The sequence below is a fragment of the Camellia sinensis genome, chromosome 1, assembly GCF_055761805.1.
Source record: "Camellia sinensis isolate YWXY chromosome 1, ASM5576180v1, whole genome shotgun sequence".
In the NCBI taxonomy this organism is placed as follows: Eukaryota; Viridiplantae; Streptophyta; class Magnoliopsida; order Ericales; family Theaceae; genus Camellia; species Camellia sinensis.
The window spans coordinates 25,026,700-25,046,248 of record NC_138961.1 but is presented as its reverse complement, the minus strand read 5'-3'; the positions used below and the strand labels follow the sequence as shown (position 1 = coordinate 25,046,248).

General features: G+C 39.6%; 1 protein-coding gene across 1 annotated transcript; it reads right to left on the bottom strand.

Moving 5' to 3' along the window:
• Positions 1 to 6,002: 6,002 nt before the first annotated feature.
• LOC114322590 (leucine aminopeptidase) lies at positions 6,003 to 16,025 on the bottom strand. The gene is made up of 5 exons (XM_028269931.2): positions 15,387 to 16,025; positions 14,493 to 14,910; positions 7,979 to 8,212; positions 7,550 to 7,876; positions 6,003 to 6,516 (listed from the first exon to the last, which is right to left on the bottom strand). The coding sequence occupies exons 1-5, from the start codon at positions 15,947 to 15,949 to the stop codon at positions 6,220 to 6,222; spliced, it is 1,839 nt and encodes a 612-aa protein (XP_028125732.2). The 5' UTR covers positions 15,950 to 16,025; the 3' UTR covers positions 6,003 to 6,219.
• Positions 16,026 to 19,549: the final 3,524 nt, after the last annotated feature.

Below are 19,549 nucleotides of genomic sequence, written 5' to 3'. Positions count from 1 at the left end.
ATCCTTATTCCATTCTAGGCATTCTTAGGCCTAGTTTAAGACATCCTGTTGAGGATAGATGTAGAACACACCGAGGCATTAGGGGTTAAATTATGTTATCTCCCAACTGTGTAGCTTAGTGTGTGTTCAATCTGTTAACTGTGTAGGGTTGGCGACTGGGGAGGCACGCTCTAGCATACTGTAACCCAAACTCTGTGAGTAACAACTGTGTAAAGATATGTTCAAAATGATTATCTTCTGAACAATTGAACTGCACTGCTTTCTGAACTGTTACTGTTAATTGAATGAATGTATGCCCTCTATTCTGAACTGTATTGTGGCATCCTTAGCAACTACTGTTACTGACTGTTACTGTTACAGAGATCTCTGTCGGTTCCCTCGTGGAACCACTACTGTTTACTGATTGATGGCCATCATTTACTGTTCGGTCTTTTAAGACCTACTGTTTACTGTACTGTTATGCTAATGGATGTACCACATATGACTGTACTGACTGAAATACTGATTTAATGGACTGTTTTCATTACTGTAAGGACATTCATTCTTAAACCCTTTACGCATCATGTTATTCACTGGGCTTTAGCTCACTGTTTATATATATATATATGTATGTGCTCAGCCACCAGATCGGAGCTAGGAGCGCGGGTTAGACTCCAGTTTTGTCAAGCCAGCCTTTGTGCCTCACTGCGAGGTTCTGAGCCTATCGTGTTAAGGCTTCGGGGTGTTTTACAATTCCCCCTTCTGTACCGTCTACTGTTCTGTATAGACTGAATGTTTACTGTACTGTTATCAAGGGATTAGGTCCCTGTACTGTGTGACTGTAAATTATTGTATAGACTGTACTGTTGTATGTATGAATGCATGAAAAATCTTTTTGACATGCAGACTGTCACAGCTCAATGGACATTATTTATTTACTGTATTGGCTTCCGCCAGGCCCTGTACTCTGTTTTATTATTCTACTGTTCTGCAGGCCTTCGGTAATCTCGGATTACTGGCCGGTTACGGTGTCGTGACAACCGGCTTGAAGATAATGAAGGCAAAGCATTGACAAGACCTTGGAACACTTGTAATTTGAAATTTTTCTTTCATTAGATGTTCCTTGTTATTTTTTGCCAAAGATCATCAATAAAATCTTAGCAGAATTCTCCAAAGACTTGTGAATTGATAAAAGATGCATAATGATTGTTTCTGAATAATGAGAATCCAAATAGAACTCAGGTTCACATTGGGGGCAGAGAGAAGACAATAATGCTTAACGCTTGTTGAAATTTGTAGCAATTTATAAGTTGAAGTTAAGCCGAGATAATTGTTTATCTTCACTTGTTGAAATTTGTAGCAATTTACAAGTAGAAGTTAAACCGAAATAATGCTTAACGCTTGTTGAAATTTGTAGCAATTTACAAGTTGAAGTTAAGCCGAAATAATTGTTTATCTTCACTTGTTGAAATTTGTAGCAATTTACAAGTAGAAGTTAAACCGAAATAATGCTTAACGCTTGTTGAAATTTGTAGCAATTTACAAGTTGAAGTTAAGCCGAGATAATTGTTTATCTTCACTTGTTGAAATTTGTAGCAATTTACAAGTTGAAATTAAGCCGAGATAATTGTTTATCTTCACTTGTTGAAATTTGTAGCAATTTACAAGTTGAAGTTAAGCCGAGATAATTGTTTATCTTCACTTGTTAAAATTTGTAGCAATTTACAAGTTAAAGTTAAACCAAGATAATGCTTAACGCTTGTTGAAATTTGTAACAATTTACAAGTTGAAGTTAAGCCGAAATAATTGACTATCTTCACTTGTTGAAATTTGTAGCAATTTACAAGTTGAAGATAAACCAAAAACAAGAAAATTACCAAGGTATATCATCAGATTGGCATAACCGAGGTATGTTACCCCGAGAAAATTATACAAAGAAGAATGAGTACATATATGTAGAATATTCTAAGTATAGAATCATATGAAGACAAAGAAGACAAGACAGAAGTACAAGCATTCAATAAAGGAGAAACCTTGTATTAACATTCAAAGAAAAAAGGGGGGCACATCGGCCATACAAAGAACATACATCCTTCCCTAAAATAAAGAAATAAGAAAATACAAATAAAAAGAAGACTTAAAACTAAGACTCCTCTCTGCCAGATTGTTGAGAATGAAGATCGGATACCACCTCGGCCTCCTTCTCTGTCGCTATCTCGGCGTCAATTTCCTGAAGAGTTTCTTCAACTGTCTTGACCTCAGAAGGGACGTCGGCTGGTACAATCTCAGGAACAGCTTTTATGGGAACCAAATCACCTTCATCGTCCTGAGTCAAGTCTAGGACTTGCTCATTCTGAGGAGGGGACTTGGTCTCATCAGGGTCTTTGGATTTTCTAATCAAAGCCTCGTCCTCTTCCTCCTCGGCCTCATCCTCAGCATCAGATTCGCCGACGTATTCACTTGGAGTTGGGGCTGGAGGAAATGGCAAGGGAATGGCGTCAACCTTGCGCAAAGGAGAGTCATCAGGAATATTAAGCTTTTTAAAAAGGGACATCCAACCAAGGGTGAAACCCTTGTTGCATGCCTCCTTCACTTGTTTTTCATAGGCCTCAGTGACGTCGGCCATACCCTGTGAATATGCCTTTTCATTGGCTTCTTTGATTTCAGCTTCTTTGGTGGCCAGGGCTTCCTGAAGCTCTTTCTCAGCTTGGGCCATCTTTTCCTCGGCCTCTCTCTTTTGAGACTCAGCCACTTTCCTGATGGCTTCAGCGGCCTCGGCCTTCTCTTCGGCATTAGTCTGGGCTTTTATTGCAGCCTCGGCCTGGTCCTCTAGTTTTTTCATCTTCAATTGAAGACCTTTGTTGGTCTTTTGGAGGAAAGAGAACTCCCTCTTCATCTCAACAAGCCTTTCCCGATTTTTGAAAGACTGCATTGAAAATGAGTGAGCATACTGGATGGCCTGAAAGAAAACAAAAGTGTTAGAAAATATTAAAAGTAAGAAAGAGGACGATTACCAAATAAAAGACATCTACCTGAACGGAGTGCTGCAGCATCAGGGCGTAATTCTCATACTCGCTAAAACCAACATTTCGTTCCAAGTCCCCTGGCAGAAGCAGAGCTGTACTGAGTGCTACGCCGACATTGATATCATCAGCATTGTCAGAGGACAGGACTGGCTTGTCCTCCAGAGTAATTTTTGGAGTCCAAGGGGCACCGCTCTGTTTGGACCCCGAAGTCGTCTCGGAAGAAGACCTCGGCTTTTTGGATTTTGGGGATTCTGATGGCTAAGTTTCAGAGCGCCTCTTCCCAGCAGAGGGTTGAGGTTTGTCGCTCTCAGCTAACTTTGATATAAGCAAAGCATCCTCAGGCTCAGTCTGAGTAACTTTAGCCTTTGGTTAGGCCTTTTTTATTCTCTTTGGCTTCGATGGAGGAAGGGTTTGGGTTGGCTGCTCATCAACAGATGATGGAATGCTGGCCAGAAGATCTTTTGCGACAGGCTTGGAGCAACCCATCTCGGGAGTTAAGACAAGTCGTCGCCGACGTTTTCGTTCTGCAATTGAAACCAAGTATGGAGCTGAAGAAGATGGCTGATATGTTGGATCAAATGTTGACCCCTGATCTGTCCGAGATGTGGATGCAGTCTGTGGAGTGGTGGCAGAAGGTGGAGATAAACTCTTCTTCTTCTTTTTTCTGGGGACGTCGGGGAGAGCTGATTTGTATGTCGGGATGAAGTTGAGAAGCAGGGGGGCCTTTCGCTTCTGAACTGGCAGGTCTAGTAATTTCTTTAAATCCTTGCTGGGAACAAAGGATTGGCGAAAATTTTTTGGCGGCTGAGGCAGAACTGCAAAAGTAAAGGCAAAGTAGACATCAAGAAACAAATAAAATATAGAAGACTTTAAAAGTAAAGCAAGTATGAATGCAGGGCTCTTACCATTACCCTTTATAAAGACTGATCGTGGGAGAGGGAAGAGGTGAAGGTCTTCATTTGGGGCAAACTCCCAATTCCCCGAGATAATGAAATAATCATCTCCAGCCCCTTTGTTGGAGTTTGGGAGGTCGGTTATAATTTTGAATTCTGTGGACCTTGGCTTAAGGTAATAAATGTAGCCTTTTTCTTTCAAGTTAAGGCCACACATGGTATAGCAATATTGGATGTCAGCAAGGGTGATCCTAGCGTTTTCCCGTTTAGCTAGGGCTATAATACCAAAGATCATTCGATAGGAATTGATTGCCAATTGTATGGGGTTCAACTTATAGTAATGGAGAACCTCACGAAAGAGAATGTTTAATGGAAGCCGAAGTCCACACTCTATAAAGGCGACTACAGGGAAGGGCATGGAGTTTTCGGTAGGCATGATGGAGTCATCATCCCTAGCCAACCTCTGATTGACATCGGCTAGGATTTCAAACTCCTATCTAAAGTATTCTAGTTTGGAGGGGGTGTTTACCCTATGTTTCCACATACCCATGATATCGGCTTAATCTTAGAAGGTGGGTCTCAAAAAATGTTTTTAGAAGGTTATTGGGACCTCGGCAAACAGTAAGGAAGGTACAGGTTTCAGTTTTTTCCTAAGTTATGGGTTCTACAAACAAATCCCAAGACCTAAATCTATGGAAACACGGAGTGAAAGCAAGAATCTAGAAAAGATGCAAAAAACAAAAAATAAAAACGAAATTTCAGAAACAAGAATTGAGATGGGCTATCAAGAACATGAAGAATACAAGAGTATATGGCCAAGAACAGTGGCAAAAGTGTAAAGATGTGGTAAAACAGTGCGTGTGTTCAAAATATGGGCAAAAGCAAAATCATGGATGAATACATTCGGATGTACGGTTTATAAATTAAAAGAGCTTGAAACAGTACAGTAATGGCAACAGCAAAAGAAGAAGAAACATCAAGGAACTAAAAACGAAAGGAACAATAGCTTACCAGAAAAAGGGAAAGCCGGAAAGGGATTAGCCGATGTCCTACGACGATTTCAGAAGCAGAAAACCAGTGGAAATCTCGCCGGTAGGGGTGAACGGAGGAGGTTGCAGAGCTTTGGAAGCTTGAGCAATGGAGGATTTCGAAAGCTAGAGAGAGAGAGCAAGGGATTCGAATGAAAAAGTGAAGAGACAGAAAAAGGGAAAAAAGTTTTTGATTAAACAGAAATGGCGGCAAAAGTAATCAATACGCCTAGAAGAACGAGGGCGTCAGACGGCGCACGTGAGAAAAGAGGTGGCAAACAAGCGCGTCACATGTACGAACCAATAAGTGGGGAAAGTATGTATAAAACGGTTGGGTTGAAGTGCATGACAACTCATGCGCGTGAGAAGTTCCTTAAAAATCTTGATTTTTTAGGGAAAGCATATCGGCCAGAATGAATGATCTCGGCTATCAAACTTTAAGCCGATTTACTGGAAGAAAACACAGATATAGGTTCCATCACCTCAGAATGCCGAGGTAATAGAACCTAGGGAGCAGTTGTGGGGATGTATTTTCTGAATACCAACACGTGGCAAGGTGACGCCGACGTGTCAGCCGAGGTGCCACGTGTCCAGGTTGTGACACCGAGGTTATCTCGGCTTCGCCGAGATTGTCTCCGAAGATATTGGAATCCGAGATAAATGGATAAAAGATAAAGGATAAGAGTCCTAGAGTAAAGAGAAGACTTAGCCAAGATAAGGATAAAACTCTTAGAGAATTTATCTTTATCTCCTAAAGAGTCCAAAGTAAGTACTAAATAGGAGTCCATAGAAGTTAGGCTTCTAGTGGGACTAGGTTTATGTTGACTATAAAAAAGAGGCACCTCCGTGGGTCTAAGGTACGCAGCTTTATGCTTTGAATAGTAAGTTTAGCATTTGATTATCTTTGAAAGATATACTGACTTGATCGTCGGAGTGGCCCCGGGTGGAAGAGCCACCGCCAGAGCCTTTTCTTTCTGTTACAGGTGAGCTGAAGCCATCTATTCTGCCGGTGCTCTCCAGCTGATTACTAGGCGGGTAGTGTGGTCAGAAAATCACCCACACAACTATAATAGTTCTTTAATATTTTACAACTTAATTATTCATTAATTTTAAAATACTAACTTAACATATTGACATGATATTTATAAACTAATAATAGCAACCAACACAACACACCTCAATAGGTTGAATAAGAGATAAGGCAGACTCTTTCTATCCTATTTTACATGGCCTTATTATTTAGGAGCATAACATGCACACATATTCTGGGACTATGAGTACTTTTTTTTCATTTTACACATGTTTAGAGAGGATGGACTCAACGACCCTTTGAGCTATCGGATGATAACCGTGGCGAGCCTCTGAGAACACCCTTAGAGCAAAGAGCTTCTCTTCTCCATTTCCGCTGTGTCGAGCAAGTGCAGCATAGAGGGGACGAGGGTACAAAATCCTCCCATTTGCCTTCAAAGTTTTCTCAGTTTCAGTGTAGTAGTCCCTGCACCCACACAAAATGGCCAGTTTGAGAAAGGCCACTTTGACATCATAGTTTGTTGACTCAGCTAGCTTGTACTGTGCATCCAATGCTGAGACCTTCATAGCAAAAACAAACATGTCACCAACTTTACCATATTTCAAAATAGATTTAAGACTTCTATTCAAGTAAAAAACAACAGAGAAGAAACAGAAAATTTCACAAAGGTTGTCAAAATAAGGGTAATTTATTCAATAGTTTCGAAGCACCATGTGTAGGGCCAGCCCTGAGGTTTAGGGGGCCTAAGGCGAACTTTGAAAATGAGGTCCTCTTACATTGGAAAAAAAAATATCATGAATAAACGATAAGTTATAACTTTTTTATTTATTTGTAGTCACAAAAAAATTTACTTGCACATATAATCATTAAAATTATAAACAAAACAATTTAATGAAACAAAATTAGGGCAAAAAAATTAGAAAAAAATTATTCAATTAAAACTGATAAAGACCTAGGTAAAAAAATTTGGACAAAATTATTTATTCTACTAAGATCTAATAGATAAAGAAGGTTAAAAAAAAAAAATAAGGCCCATATATTATATGTATTGTTTTTCTTGGGCTCAAACATTTTTTTTTATATATATATTTTTTCATTTTAATAAATATAAGCAAAAAAATATTGAGCCTATAATATTTTACTAAATTTGGGGGCCCTATTTTTGGGCCAAAATTTTGGGGCCTTACCGGCCTTAGGCCAGGGCCGACCCTGACCATGTGGTATTGCCTACGTTGGTATTCCAAACCAGTCACGTAATGAAAATTTTTATGGGTGAAATATATTAATTTACCTTTATTAAGTAGTTAAGAGACAAAAAATGACGTACTTAGTGTGAGTATCAAGCCATATAGTACTAGGGGAGTATGTAACAATTTTCTGTCAAAGCAATAACAATAACATATTTCAACAAAATAAATAAGAAAAATGTTTGGTGGCCACAATATTCGCGGCTCAAATGGCTTGAATTGACCAAAACGACGTTGTTTTGTGTTGTTTTGTGTCCAAAACGACGTCATTTTGATCAATTCGAGCCATTCGAGCCTGGAAAATTCGGGCCCTCTATCATTGCTGAATAAATAAATATATCTCTACCTGGGAAGCCTCAACAGATTTGGGTATGTTCTCCAAGTAGAGCTCCCACTCCTGTTCTTGCCAATCAGCAACTTCATCCTCCCTTGGCATCCTTCCAAGCTTGAACTCATTTGCCAGTGACACAATCTTTGTATAGATGTTGGAAACGGGCTCTTTGGCATCGGGAGGGATACCAGTGCCCTCGGTCCATAATTTCAAATCAATCTTGATCTCTATTCCATGGACATGCTCTTTCAGGAAATTCAGAAACATGTCGGTGTCAATGGATTGGAACTTGAATGTGGCAATGTATTTCTTCAGGAATTTGTCAAATGCAGGCCTTCCAATCTGAGTATCAAAAAACAGAGAAAATTATTGATAAAAGCAATCAGGACATTATTCTCCATTGAAAAAACCTCCAAGGTTTGAACTGTGATCAAACTGACATACCTGTCGCTCAATGCACCATAGAAACTGGAAACCTTTCTCGTATGGAATTGGTGAATAAACATGGTCTGGGTCTACTCCGTCCTGATTTGTTTTGAGCTTTGTGAACTCCATATTGTCCTTGAATCTCTCCATTTCCTCAACTAAACTTCTCCAACCGATTCCAATATTCAGTGCAGCCTTGTCTACTCCTTGAATGGCCTCGACAATTCTCCGTTCTGCATATGTTGTAAAACCCTGGAATGTATAATGATCTGCTTAAAAACTCATTTGCCAAAGTAAACATGTCTCCAACTACAGCATAGCAAACATTTGCTTATCATGACTTCATTAACCATAAAATCTAAAATACCAAAAATCATTATTTGGTAATGCATAATATAGAGATTACATGAATATTGTTAATATTAAATGTATTATATCATAATTAACATGTATATATTATACTAATGTAATGCATATATTAAATATACATAGTTATAGGATGCCAGAGCAGCCTCACTTTCGGCTGCTTGCTTTCGGTTACTTTAGTTTATTTTATGCTCCACTTAGTTTATTTTATGCTCCACTTTCATCATAATGTTGTATCACACAACTCCTATAAATGGAGTCCCCTCTTACTCCTTCAGACATAGAAAACAAGAATTTCTCTTACTCTCTTAATATCACTCACTTATTTCTTACATGGTATCAGAGCACAGGTGTATTGCCTAGTCTCTTCTGCATCGCATTTTTTAGCAGATTGTTGCATATTTCGTCCTTATCTGAATTACAGATTGGACCATACCAGAACCTTCGTCTCCTCACGACGAATCCAACGCCACCAGATTTATCATCATCCGACGCTCCACGCGCCGCCAGAACTTTCATCCACGCGCCTCCTCGCCTCTCAGACGCGCTCTACGCGCCCCACACTTGCCCTGTGCTATCGTGCGCCGCAGCCTCATCTGCTAACGTGAGCCGCGTGTTTTTGACGTCAGCTGACGTCAGCCCTGGCTGCTTCCGTGCGCCGCTTGCTTCCTCTGCTATCGTGCGCCGCGCCTGTCTGTGCTAACGTGCGCCGCGCCTGTGACACAGCAGTGACGTCATCTTGACCAGATTGTGACGTCATCTTTGACCAGAATTGTTGACCAACTTTGACCAGCCAATTTAGTGCCTTCTGGTCATCTTTTTTTTGGTTCGTTCACTCATTTCCCACTAATTTCGACCCTCTGAATTCACTGGTAACCTCAGATTTTTCAGATTCGGCTTCGATAGTACTGCTTTTTCCTCATGGATCGCTTGGACTCCTCCAACCACCCTATTTCCGTTGTTCTTGACGGAACTAACTATGTCTTATGGGCACAAGCTATGTCTGGGTTCCTCAAAGGAAAGAAACTTTGGCGCATCATCACTGGGGATGTGTGCAAACCCATCCCAGCCACCACAGAATCCGCTGCCACCACGGACTCCGTTGCAAAATATGTTGACCGTCTGGAGGATTGGGATAGCAAAAACTATCAAATCATCACTTGGCTCCGTAATACTTCTATTACTTCTATCAGCCTTCAGTTTGGTCGGTTCCAACTTGACTCTGCTTCCTCTCCAGCCAAAGCCATCTGGGATTTTTTACAAGAACGCTACTAGACTACTGGCCTTGCTCACCAATATCAGCTTCTGAGTCAACTTCACCGTATGCGCCAAGACACATCTCAAACCATTAATGATTTCCTCTCCCAAATGTATTATGTTTGGGATCAGCTCGCTCTCTCTAAACCTCCCTGGGATTGTACTAAGGATGCTGCCTTGTTCACTACTGTCAGAGGCAACCCGGATTGGTACTCTCCACCCTGTGGACTCTGTTCTTGCTACTCCCCAGATTCGAAGTTCTCCTTCACCATCTTCCCCACAGAAGACACCTATCTGCAACTACTGTCACAACCGCAGTCTTCCATCGACTCATCTTCTGGTTAATTGTCCAGTTCGTCTTTGTCGGTTTTGCAACAAGACTGGTCCTGGTCATCTCCAGCATGATTGCTTCCGCAACCCTGCCCGTGCCTCTCGCAATGGTCCCTCCCCCGGGCATTTTTCCCGCAACAACTCTCACCGTTCTGGGCCTCCGTCTAAACCAATGCCTGCTCCACGCACTGCTGCTGCTGCCTCCGAGGATGTACCTGCCTCTGTCCCTATAGATCCTTCCACTCCAGTCTTCTCTCACACAGATGTCGAAGCCATGTTTCACAATTTGCAGAATTTCGGTACTCCTCTATCTCCTGCTTTGTCTGTCACCGCAGGTAACACTTCTTGATACTTTGACTCCGCTTGTTGTAATCACATGACCTTTGACCCTACTATTTTTACTCCTCTCTCTTCTACTTCTCCTGTTCCTTCTATCCATACTGCTGATGGGTCTCTTCTATCTGTAAGTCATGTTGGTTCTGTTTCCACCTCTCACTTATCTTTATCTCATGTCTATCTTATGCCTGCTCTCACCTTAAATCTTATATCCATTAGTCAATTATGCGAGCATGGCCTAACTATTACCTTTTCCCCTTCTGGTTGTTTGGTGCAGGACCCTCGGATAGGGCAAACTCTTGGGATCGGCCGTAAGCAAGGACGTCTCTACGAACTTATCCATCTTCATGTTCCGGATTCCTCTCAGATCACAGCTCCTACCACTGCCACCACTGCTCCTCCTTTATCTCATTTTCAACTTTGGCACTGTCGTTTAGGCCATCTTTCTGTTAGTCGTTTAAAATCTTTAATTTCTCGTGGTCATTTAGGTCCTGTAAGTTCTGATGCTTTAGATTGTGTGTCCTGTCAATTTGCCAAACAACCTGCCTTGTCGTTTAATAAAAGTGACTCTGTTTCTCTTGCACCATTTGATCTCATCCATTCTGATATTTGGGGACCCTCTCCTACTCCCACTATGGGTGGCGCCCGCTATTTTGTTGTTTTTGTAGATGATTTTTCTCGTTTTACATGGTTGTTTCTTATGAAAAATCGATCTGAGCTCAAACAGCTTTATTACAATTTTTCTGCAATGGTTAAAACACAATTTTCTAAAACTATTAAACTTTTTCGTTCCGACAATGCCATGGAATATAAAGATTTTGACTTTCTTTCTTTTCTTCAGAGTCATGGTACTCAACCTCATCGATCCTGTCCCGGCACGTCTCAACAAAACGGACGTGCTGAACGGAAACATCGACATATTCTCGACACTACTCGCGCTCTTCTTTTGTCTTCCTCTTGTCCGGAACATTTTTGGGGAGAGGCAGCTCTCACTGCTGCTTACACTATCAATTGTATCCCTACTCCTGTCATTCAGAATCACACTCCTTATGAGCGTCTGCATGGCACCCGTCCTCCCTACACCAACCTTAAAGTCTTTGGCTCTGCCTGTTTTGTTCTTCTCCAACCTCATGAACGTACCAAACTTGAACCTCGTTCCCGCCTTTGTTGCTTCTTGGGGTATGGTATTGAACATAAGGGGTATCGTTGTTGGGATCCTCTCTCCCAACGACTTCGTATCTCTCGTCATGTGGTCTTTTGGGAACACAAAATGTTTTCCTCTCTCTCTCCCTTCCGTTTGTCCGTTCCCTCACCCTCTCTTTTTTTTACTGACCCTTCCACAGATCCTTTTTCTGATGACCTTTCTCCACCACCCTTGCCACCCTCTCTCGAGTTTTCTGATCCGTTTGCTCCCCCGCCCCTGCCAACCTCTCTCGAGATCGCCTTGCCTACCGGTTTGTCCCCTGCACCTGCTCCCTCTGATGGTCCTGCTCTTGCTCTATCGGGATCCTCCTCTCCTGCTGAGTCTCTTCCTCTGGCTCCTCCTCCCTCTGCTCGACCACATCGGGTAATCCAACCTTCTACTCGTCTTCGTGACTTTATTGTTGGTTCTACTGCTTTTTCTACTTATGAACCGACCTCCTATCGTGAGGCTCACTCTAATCCTCTTTGGCAGCAAGCCATGACTGATGAATTGCAGGCTTTAGACAAAACTCATACTTGGGACATTGTTGATCTTCCTCCTGGCAAGACTGCCATTGGCTGCAAATGGGTATACAAAATCAAGACTTGTTCTGATGGATCTATTGAGCGTTACAAAGCCCGCCTTGTTGCAAAAGGCTTCAATCAAGAATATGGTATTGATTATGAGGAGACCTTTGCTCCTGTTGCTCGTCTTACCTCTGTTCGCAGCTTGATTGCTGTTGCTACCGCTCGCCAATGGGATCTTTATCAACTGGACGTGAAAAATGCTTTTCTTAATGGTGTTCTTCTCGAGGAGGTCTACATGCAACCTCCCCCTGGGTCTGCTTATCTCCCGCATCAAGTCTGCAAACTTCGGCGTGCTTTATATGGTCTCAAACAAGCTTCCCGTGCTTGGTTTGCCAAGTTCAGCTCCACTATTCAGAAATGTGGTTTCACCTCCAGCTCTTATGATACTGCTCTTTTTATCCGAAAAATAGCTCAAGGGACCACCCTGCTTTTACTTTATGTAGATGACATGATTATCACCGGCGATGATATCGATGGTATTCTTCGCCTTAAACAGTTTCTTAGCCATCATTTCGAAATGAAAGATCTTGGTCCTCTCAGCTATTTCTTGGGTCTTGAAATCTTCCATGATTCTACGGGTTCTTTTCTCTCTCAGGCTAAGTATACCTCTGATCTTCTTACACGTGCTGGTCTTACGGATTGCAAGACTGCCTCTACTCCCCTGGAACCTCAGAGTCGTCTTACACCTCTTGATGGCACTCTTCTCTCTGATGCTACACTCTATCGTCAGCTGGTTGGCAGTCTTGTCTATCTCACGGTTACTCGTCCTGATATTGCCTATGTCGTTCATATTGTCAGCCAGTTTATGTCGGCTCCTCGTACCCCTCATTATGCTGCCTTGCTTCGTATCCTTCGGTATCTCAAAGGCACCCTGTTTCATGGTCTTCATTATTCCGCCCGCTCATCTCTTCAGCTTCGTGCTTTCTCAGATGCTGATTGGGCTGGCGATCCTACTGACCGGCGCTCTACTACTGGGTTCTGCTTTTTTCTGGGTGATTCTCTTATTTCTTGGCGCAGCAAGAAACAATCTCTTACTGCTCGTTCCAGTACCGAGGCCGAATACCGTGCTCTTGCTGATGCTACTCAAGAACTTCTCTGGCATCGTTGGCTCCTCGCTGACATGGGTGTTACCCTCTCTAGTGCTACTGATCTCTTTTGTGACAATCACAGTGCTCTTCAAATTGCTCACAATGATGTTTTTCATGATCGCACCAAGCACATTGAGATTGACTGCCATTTTATTCGTCAACACGTCGCTCGTGGTACAGTCCATCTCCATCCGATTTCTTCTGTAGATCAACCTGCTGATATCTTCACCAAAGCTCATTCTCCTGGCCGCTTCGTTGACCTTGTCTCCAAACTCCAGTTGGTTGATGTTTGTCCTCCTTGAGTTTGAGGGGGGCTGTTAATATTAAATGTATTATATCATAATTAACATGTATATATTATACCAATGTAATGCATATATTAAATATACATAGTTATAGGATGCCAGAGCAGCCTCACTTTCGGCTGCTTGCTTTCGGCTACTTTAGTTTATTTTATGCTCCACTTAGTTTATTTTATGCTCCACTTTCATCATAATGTTGTATCACACAACTCCTATAAATGGAGTCCCCTCTTACTCCTTCAGACATAGAAAACAAGAATTTCTCTTACTCTCTTAATATCACTCACTTATTTCTTACAAATATCTTGAAATTTTGCCTATATTTTTTTCACTTTAATGAAAAGCAGACTTTAATGAAAAGCGCCAAAGGGGACACAATCAAGATCTATAATAGGTATGACAAGCAAACCAAGAACCCCATACAACATATCCTTATGAAGCATGAAAATCTCGACATATAACCAAACCAAACCTTAAGTCCCATCAAATGGGATCAACTACATGAATCCTTCTTCTCTACGCGGCCCTATCTCAACATATATTCTAAGAATATAAAGTTTTGAAATTTGGAAAGAAATTTACAATTTTCTTCTGTGATTAGTTTTTAGAAGTAATCAAAACAATATGAGAAAAGAAACAAATTACTCCAATAGAGTTCAAGTTGTGGACTAGACAGGATAGTCTGAGTCTGTGGGTCCATCACGGGCCTTATTTTTGATGATTTGATTTATTGATCTTTTAGGTTTCAATGGGTAAATTATTCACAAAAATTTCAAATTTATCCTATAATTGTATTCGTATGATCCTTTCAATCATATACCTTATTTAAAAAAAATACACCACAAATGTTATTTTTGAAAACAAATTATCTATTTCTTCTGAAGACAAATATGATTAAATTATGTAATTAAAAATGATATAAAAATCTTAACAGTTTAGATCATGACTGTGTGGGCTCTAGATCCTTCAGACTCAAGAACAGTGAGAAACTCTCTCTTCCTAACAAAATGTCCAATAAAACAGTCCTCAACAGATTATGGAGAGGAAAAACAGAGAAATATAACAGCAAATAGATTTTGATACCTCATTCAACCAAACATGTTCATTGGTCTTGTTAGTGATCAAATTCCCAGTCCATCCGTGAGCAAGCTCGTGTGCCACCACTTGTCCGCCACTTCCATCCCCCTTAACCACTGCCGGAGTCAAGAACGCCACCCTCGGATTCTCCATCCCACCATATGGAAAGCTCGGCGGCAACACCAACAAATCAAACCTCTCCCATTCATACTTCCCAAACAACTTCTCTCCAACCTTAATCATCTCCTCCGTCCCCGCAAACTCCTTCGCTGCACCGTCCAATAACTCTGGCACCGCCTCCGCGTAAACCCTAGTCCTCGGCCCCACCTCTCTATGCCCAATTTCCCCAACTGCAAAGGCAAATAAGTATGGCGGCACCGGTTGCTCCATCACAAACTCCTCCACCACTCTCCCTTCCGAACACCTAATCAAAATCAGTGAGACAAGAAATACAAATACAATAAATCAAAAAAGCCAAAATTTTCAAGTGGAGCTGTGACCAAGTTGCTCAAGTTTGACTTGTTAAAAACTCGCTAGACTTATAGGTAAATAATCTAAATTTGAACACGAATTCAAGCACGTTAAATTTTCAAATTAAATTCGAATAATCTCCTACTCTACTCAAAAGATTATATGCCCTATAAAAAATCAAGTCACACGTGCTCGACTCATTAAAAACTCATTTGAGATCATGTCGGTAAGTCAAACTTAAATATATTTTGAAACTCGTTAAATTTTTAAATCAAACTTAAACAATCAATTCCTTGACTCAACTCCAATAGTTTAAAGTGAAGATTTATTCCAAAATTAAAGCTACGTCCACGAATATTGTCATTTTTCACTATGATAAAAATTAAAGCAACAAAATACAAGGACCAAAACACTCTTACTAACACGCACCACAACGAATCGTCAATCAATATTGCAGGGTCTCCAGGCACCGGCCTCCGGCGCCCGACATGCTTGGCTGCCATGACGGCCGAGAGGTGGATCGGAATATTGAGCAGAGCAGAATAACAGATCCTGGCGGCAGGGGTGTCCTGGCATGGGAACACAGATCGAGCGTGAATGGGTTGGCAATGAGAGTAAACAAAGGGGAAGGACTTGGTGGAGGTCTGCGGCGGAGAGAGCCATTGGAGGGCGGAGCTGGAGGGAGAGGTGGTGAAGATGATGGAGAATTTGGAGTGGTTAGAGAGAGAAATTGTGAGGGATTGGCCTTTGATGGGGTCGGAAGGAGAGGAGAGAGAGAAGGGGAGAGGGGTTTTGGTGAGGGGGTCGAAGACGGAGGTGATGGAGAGAGAGCGGGTGTCGAGAGAGATAGGGCCGGAGTGGGGGGTGGGGAGAGAGAGGAGAGCGGAGGAATGGATGGTGGAAGATGAGAAGTCGAAGAAGAGAGAGAGGGAGATGTGAGTGGCCAGTGGGTGTGATGACTCTGTGAACGAGTGTGGATCGATAGGCGCCATTGAAGGACAAGTGGGAGTGAGAAAGAGAGATTGGTTTTCGAATCGGAGACGGCGATTCTGAAGACGAGGGAAAGCATTGGGAGTGGTTTTATACTGTTTTTTTAGTTTTAAATTTGGAGGGAAGAGTGCTGTTATTTTTCTTTATTAAAAAATGAGTGAATTACAGCCTGGTAGGATTTAGTAAAAAAATTACAAAAATATGTAAAGTATAAGTCGTTTTGTGGTGGGATACAAATGAAGGTTTGGTTTGGGAAGTGGGTTGATTTTTTGATTTTTTGACTTTTTTGACTATTTTAATCTGGGCTAAAAAGTTTGGTTTGGGAAGGGTTTTAGGGTTTTTTGGTTTTTTAGATATTTTGACCTTTTTTGTGACAGAAGAGTGTAATGATTATGAGTTGGATGTGATAGCCTATTTGTGGCTATTTTAACCAAAAAAAGCCCAAAAAACCTCTTTCCAAACAGAGGCGAAATGTTATGAGAATGTAATCCTTCATGTTTTTGTTAAAATGAAAAAAAATATGTTCTACTGGAATGTAATTATTTCTTAAAAAATCTAACAAACATTTACTGGTCCCACAAATTGGAGTGATTTGGTGAATTTTTTGAACATTTTTTTTTTTTGGTATTCCTAATATTTTCTATAAAATAAATATTTAAATGAAAAAATAATAATTTATTTGAGATATTCTTTTTGGCACTCAACTTTTAAGATATTTTATTGGCTTAATTTTTTATTTATTTTTCATTTTTTTTGGAGAACTAAACAACCATTGAAACAGTTTATACTTAGGCCCCGTTTGGGGACTTACCTTTTTAGCCAAAAAGTTAAAAAGTTACCCTTTTAGCCAAAAAGCCAACAACTCATACCAAAAAGTCAAAGATTCTCTTTTCTCTCAACTGCACATCTTTTTGTAATTAGCCAAAAAGTCATCCCAAACATATAAGTTTTTTTTACCTACTTTTCTAGCCAAATAGCCAAAAAGTTACTAAATTAGCCTGTTCCCAAACGAGGCCTTAGTAGTCATGAGCTGCTTGGATTATATCTCTTTATATCATCTCTTTAGGGGTGTTTGGTTTAGCCATTTTTCATTCAACTTATAGCTTTTAATTTAAAAAAAGTTAAAACTAGCTGTTTATTTCAGTTTAATCATACCAACTTCAACTTCTAACAGCTTTTTTTGAAGGTAAATAATCAGAATTTGAGAATTATCCCCAGGGGTGCTTTTGAATCTCAGATTAAGTGGAGGGCCAGCATTGAGGGCCAAAATTACTTAAATGTCCTTCATCAATTTGAAGTATTATCAAATTGCCATTATATAAAACCACAAAAGGCGGTTCACTCTGAGAGAGAGAGAGAGAGAGAGAGGCGATTTCTGGCATGATAATCGGCGATTTCCAACGTTGTGAATTAGAGCGCTCTCTCTCTCCCTCTTTCCGGCATTGTGAACCTCTCTCTCTCTGCGATCAACTCTAGCTCTCTCTGTATTCTCTTCGATTTTGTAGAGAGAGCCCCGCGGTGGCTAGGATTTGGTATTATTGTAATGAATTAATAAATTAAAAAAAAATAGCAATTTTTATATTATTAATTTGTATTGTAATGAAAAAAAATCACAATTTTTATTTCACAATTATTGATATAAATTGCACAATTTAAATAAAGAAAAAATTGCACAATTTTATTTTAATGAATATTGATAAAAATTTATTTCAATTAAATAACTTCTATTAAAATAATTTTATAATATAAAATTCTTTGGTATTGTAAATTTTTTTAAAAAAAAATTGAAATAACTTCTATTAAATGAAATAACAATTGTTGTAATGAAATGTATCAATTTTTATATTAATTGATACTGATTATGTGAACTTCTACCAATGAAATAATTTTTTTTTAAAATTAAAACTGAAGAAAATGAAAAAATAATAATTTTTATATCTTATAAGAGCAAAAAGGACATTACACAGCAAAAACTATTTTACAACTTATTCAACCAAATACGACTCTACTGATTAAATCAAAAATCCAACAGTTGCACTAAACAAATTAACAGCTTTTGATTAAAGTCATAATTTATAATATTTTAAATTATAATCAATAATCTGTTTTAATAATTATATCAAACGGAACTTTATATCTTAATTATACTAAAAAAAGAAAAATACAGAAACCTAATATCATTAATAGTAGCCATTATATTCCAATCGACCACTGAAGCATACGAATCAAAACTTAGCAATCAATTTTAATGGAAACAAACTGCATTCCTTTTTCCTTCGCCTACCGAATTGCGTCCAAGCATGCTCTCGCTTCCGCCTGCAAGGGTGATGCCAAACTAGTGACCAAAGCCTTTTGCGTAGGAGTGGGCGTGGGTCGGTTGTCGTCAAAGAATCTTCAATTCATTATTCATTTGCCAAATTAGTAGATTGGAGAAAATCAATCCATATCCGTCTGTCAATTCAGCAGATGTGCATTGACGGATTGACAGATGGATGCGAATCGGTTTGGCAGTTTAAAATTTTATAAATCTTCAACATAATTCAACTTGTGCACTTCTTAAAAAAAAAAAAAAAGTATTACAGTCAATGACTTAAAAAAATATTACAATCACTGCATGTCTCATTCAAATAAAGAAAGTTTGAAATTTTAGAATATTACAATCACTGTATGCCTCATCTACATATTATAATCTGTTGAACAATCTTTACTGTATTTAAAAGATTTAATTCTATTGTGTACACAGCAACAATAAGAATTTAAAGAAATAAAGAAAAATGAGAGAATTTGTTTGATTACAAAAATTAAACTCGAAATAATAAATAAATAAATAAAACCACGGATTTTATTTTGTTACAAAAACAAAAATAAAATCTGATTAAATAAACATAATAAAAAACAAAATAAAATTAAACAACTTACTTGGTTAATTTATTTGAATAACTTTTCTGATCAAGTCCAATGTTTAACACTGTGTCCTTAAGACAGATTCGTCCTCTCCACGGTACTTTCAGAATTTGGACGTCTATCTCCCAGGATGAAATAATCTTACCACAAACAATAGCAGCACTACCAATTGTTTGCCTTACGAACACACTAAGTGTTTACACTCTTTCTTTCGGAAATAAAATGCAGCAAGATGAATAATATAATTTACAGAGGATGAAGTACGAAAATTGGAATTAAATCCAAATGGGAGGCTAGTCTATTTATAGATGTAAAGGTGGCTTTTAGTTTTGAATTGAACAGGTATGAAACCTGTTAGATTCAAATTTAAACAGATTTGAATCTGTTTATTCAAACAGATAGAAACGGGAAGGGCTCTGTTTGGATGAGCAATAAATCCAAAACAGTTTAATTCTGTTTGAAAACGGGAAGGGCCCTGTTTGGATGAACAATAAATCCAAAACAGTTTAATTTGAATTCTGGATTTTATTTTAATAAAAAATAAAATTAAATTCAAATGTTTTTGGCCCAAAAAGATTAGAAACCCAACCACACACCAGCGCGCCCGACCGGACGGACGGTGGCGGCCGCGCGCGTGTGGTGATTTTTGGGTCCAATGGGTCTAGCCTATTTTGCCCATAACCTCTCCTTCTAAAACA

Bases quoted from the DNA above. Each gene is read 5' to 3' on its own strand.
- LOC114322590 (XM_028269931.2), bottom strand. From the start codon at position 15,949: ATGGCGCCTATCGATCCACACTCGTTCACAGAGTCATCACACCCACTG. The intron at 14,911-15,386 runs GTGCGTGTTAGT...GATTTTGATTAG, and splicing joins TTGATTGACGATTCGTTGTG to GTGTTCGGAAGGGAGAGTGG. The intron at 7,877-7,978 runs GTATGTCAGTTT...TTTGATACTCAG, and splicing joins TATGGTGCATTGAGCGACAG to ATTGGAAGGCCTGCATTTGA.